This window comes from Galeopterus variegatus, unplaced genomic scaffold (genome assembly GCF_000696425.1).
Source record: "Galeopterus variegatus unplaced genomic scaffold, G_variegatus-3.0.2 Scaffold2958, whole genome shotgun sequence".
Classification (NCBI taxonomy): Eukaryota; Metazoa; Chordata; class Mammalia; order Dermoptera; family Cynocephalidae; genus Galeopterus; species Galeopterus variegatus.
Window position 1 is genome coordinate 2570 of NW_007729069.1, and position 795 is coordinate 3364.

The 795-nt window shown below is 47.8% G+C and overlaps 1 protein-coding gene across 1 annotated transcript in view; it reads right to left on the bottom strand.

Annotated features, from left to right (window-relative positions):
• Positions 1-515: 515 nt before the first annotated feature.
• The window catches only part of LOC103599427 (SPARC-related modular calcium-binding protein 2-like), a gene marked incomplete at its 3' end in the record, with an annotated part of 81423 nt that continues 81143 nt past the window's right edge, over positions 516-795 (bottom strand). Inside the window, exon 10 of the mRNA XM_008583537.1 lies at positions 516-677. Coding sequence (XP_008581759.1) covers positions 516-677 — 162 coding nt within the window. The remainder of the gene's footprint in view (positions 678-795) is intronic.

Here is a 795-nt window from a genome sequence, read left to right on the forward strand (position 1 = left end):
CGAAGTGTCCCTGTCCCCTTAGAGTGGGAGTCAGCATATTTTGAAACTAGTTGAGTCGGGGGCTTTCTTTCAGTTTTTAGGAAAACAGTTGGACCATTAGAAATGTTCATCATCCGAGGCTCCCCGTCAGAGGCTGGAGCTGGTCCGTCTTATCCAACGCTCTGTCCTCAGTCCCTGGAGTAGCATTTGAATATCATTTGACAATTGGTATTTGTGCCCAATGAATGAAAAATAACAAAGAGAAATACAGCAGGAGTCTAAGGATTTTCTCCATTTGGTTTAATTTAATGTCCTTTCTTGAAACCCGAAGAAGAGGCAGTTGACTCCCTCCTCTAGGCAGAAATAGGGAAAATGAGAAGTTGATATTTCCTTCCTGGAATGGAACCCAGTGAAGCCTGGGCAAAGTGAAGCCAGGACAGACGAGGAGAGGAGAGGAGCTGCTATGATTCCAGTCAACCGCAGAATAGAAATGTTTACAGGTTCTTCAGGGATAGCCTTATAAATGCTGAGCTCACCACTTCAGAGCCAATTTGAGGAGCTCTGGCTTCGACAGCTTCAGGTTTTTGTTGGCCGGCGCTACGCGGGCATCTTCTAATGAAACTTCTCTATTACGGAGGCGCAGCTCAGGGGCTGGGGCCGCGGCTGGTATGAGCCTGAGCTGGGAGCGAATGCCCCCACTAATGCACAGTGAGCAAGCCAGAGTTCCAGAACATGCAGAGACGTGGCCTCCAAGAAAGGCTGCTTAGAAAACAGCACTCCCTGTGCATTGATTCACAGGGACGAAAGAAAAAAAAA